The following is a 2,055-nucleotide window of genomic DNA, read 5'->3' as shown; positions in this document are numbered from 1 at the left end:
CCTAGTCAGTCTTTTACTGCCATTGATCTTTCTCTCTGCTCCCCTTCACTTTTCTTTGAGGGTTGACAGTGACCCACGGGACAGTGATAATTTTTCCATCATTTTGAGGGAGATTGCCTGGGGTTGATTCCACCCAACCCCAGTGCCATGGTGGAAGTTGGACCAGGTTGACTGTTCTCTTTCACCTCTCTCTCAGAACTTGATCATGCTTGTTAGTCTTCCATCTAATAATGACTGTGTGGAGGTAGTATGTGATTGCTTCATTCAAGTAGCTGTTCATTCTATACCTAAAAGCTCGACAGGATTCCCACGGTATCCCCATCCATGATTATCTCCAGCCTGCCAGCATAACGGAAAGCTCAGAAATGGTCCTAGGATACTTTTCACAGGTGCCCCACTCTTTCCAACTGCATCGCTTTCCAGCAGGCGTGCACCCATTCTTCGCAGGTCAGACATGAAAGACAAAAGGAATCTTGGATTAAGTTCAAAACTAGCATCTCTTCTACTGCCAGTTCCAAAGTCATATGGGAAAAGATTGGGAGGTATTCTTCCCATCCACTTTCCATCTTGCTCTCCAATGGCTAGGAATTTCCTGATCTGCAGAACATTGTCGATATTCTCGGTGAGAGCTTTTCTCATGCATCCAGCACTTCTGTTTCTTTCCCCACCTTCTTGGCCATCAAGTCTTGGGCATAGTGATCACCTCTTTCCTTTCAGGCTGATCGTCTCTATGACTATAAATGCCCCATTACACTGCTGGAACTCAAACTTGTTCTTCATTGGTGATGACCTGATGATGTTCACTATGAGATGCTGTGTCATTTCTCTCTTGCCTCTCTTGCTATTCCTATGATTGTTTTTAACTGGATCTGGCAGGAGAACATTTTCCCTGATGATTGGTACCAGGCTATTGTCCTCCCTTTCTCTAAGTCTGGGAAGGATCCTAAGATTCCTTCTAATTATTGTGCAGGGTTTAGCCCTGAAATTTGGATGGGGATTGTGTTTCTAAAGTTTTATGAGCCATTGGGCTTTTTATTTCTTTTTAAATCTTTTATCTGTTTTAATTCGATTTATTTTTACATTTTATAAAAATTTTACTTTTATATTTTTTATCAGTTTGGTGCAGGTAGCCTAGTTGCTTTGCACCAAAAAATGACAAACAACCAACCTCTCCAGGGTGATTTTGATCATCCATTCCACTCCTTGTCAAGTCCTTCTGATTGCTCCCTACTGGCCAGTACCATATTGGTTTCTCCATGTTCTTCAACTCCAAACTACCACCCTCTGTCAACTTCGGTCACTGACCCTTCGTCCTGCCCTTTTGACTTCATGCCTGGCATTTATCTGTTTCCTGGCAGTGATATCAGGATGGTCATTGATTATCACTTCCCTTTTAGTGTGGACCAGTTTCCTTTCTCTGTTGTGGTTTATCAACGTAAATGGAACATCTTCCACCATTGGTCTTTGATTTGGAGTTTTTCTCCTTCTTAGCCCACTGTTTCTCATCTTACAGATTTCTTCACCTGGCTATTTGATCATGGGCTTTCTGTCTCTTCCATTGCTGGTTATCTAGTAGCTATTTCCCAGTACTGTATGTCATTTTCCCTCTCCTGCTGTCTTCCTTTTATTGTGTTCCTTTTGGATTTGGGCATTAGACTGGAAGACAGCTCGTCATCTACACCAGCAGAACACCACTGCCCTACTCTCAACAGAATGGTTTTATCATTATTTTTATCACATATCATTATCACATTTAGGATGCCTCCATGTTCCATCACCCCAGTGGCTTGTAACTGGAAAGTAGTAAGGACTCCCATACTCCACTTGAAGAAAAAGTGCAGAGAAAATGTGATGGAGAGTCAAGAGGATCATAAACACTGGAGATAGTGCAATGGGAGACCACAAAAACCTTATTTTGAAAAGCAGACTGCTTCTGATTTATTCAATCTAAAGAATGGCAGGGATGGACAGCTATCCCTTTATACTTTACCGATGAAGTTCATAGGTTAGTATGGTCCAGAACAGACATATGAATGAAGCAGATTTATTGAAAGG

At 41.9% G+C, this 2,055-nt stretch overlaps 1 protein-coding gene across 1 annotated transcript in view; it reads left to right on the top strand.

Moving 5' to 3' along the window:
- The first annotated feature begins 1,152 nt into the window (after positions 1-1,152).
- Positions 1,153-2,055, top strand: part of LOC111088217 — a 35,393-nt gene continuing 34,490 nt past the window's right edge. Inside the window, exon 1 of the mRNA XM_022397627.1 lies at positions 1,153-1,435. Within this exon, the coding sequence (XP_022253335.1) occupies positions 1,153-1,435 (283 nt within the window). The remainder of the gene's footprint in view (positions 1,436-2,055) is intronic.

This window comes from Limulus polyphemus, unplaced genomic scaffold (assembly GCF_000517525.1).
Source record: "Limulus polyphemus unplaced genomic scaffold, Limulus_polyphemus-2.1.2 Scaffold3347, whole genome shotgun sequence".
Taxonomy (NCBI): Eukaryota; Metazoa; Arthropoda; class Merostomata; order Xiphosura; family Limulidae; genus Limulus; species Limulus polyphemus.
This window is presented reverse-complemented; position numbering and strand designations above follow the sequence as displayed.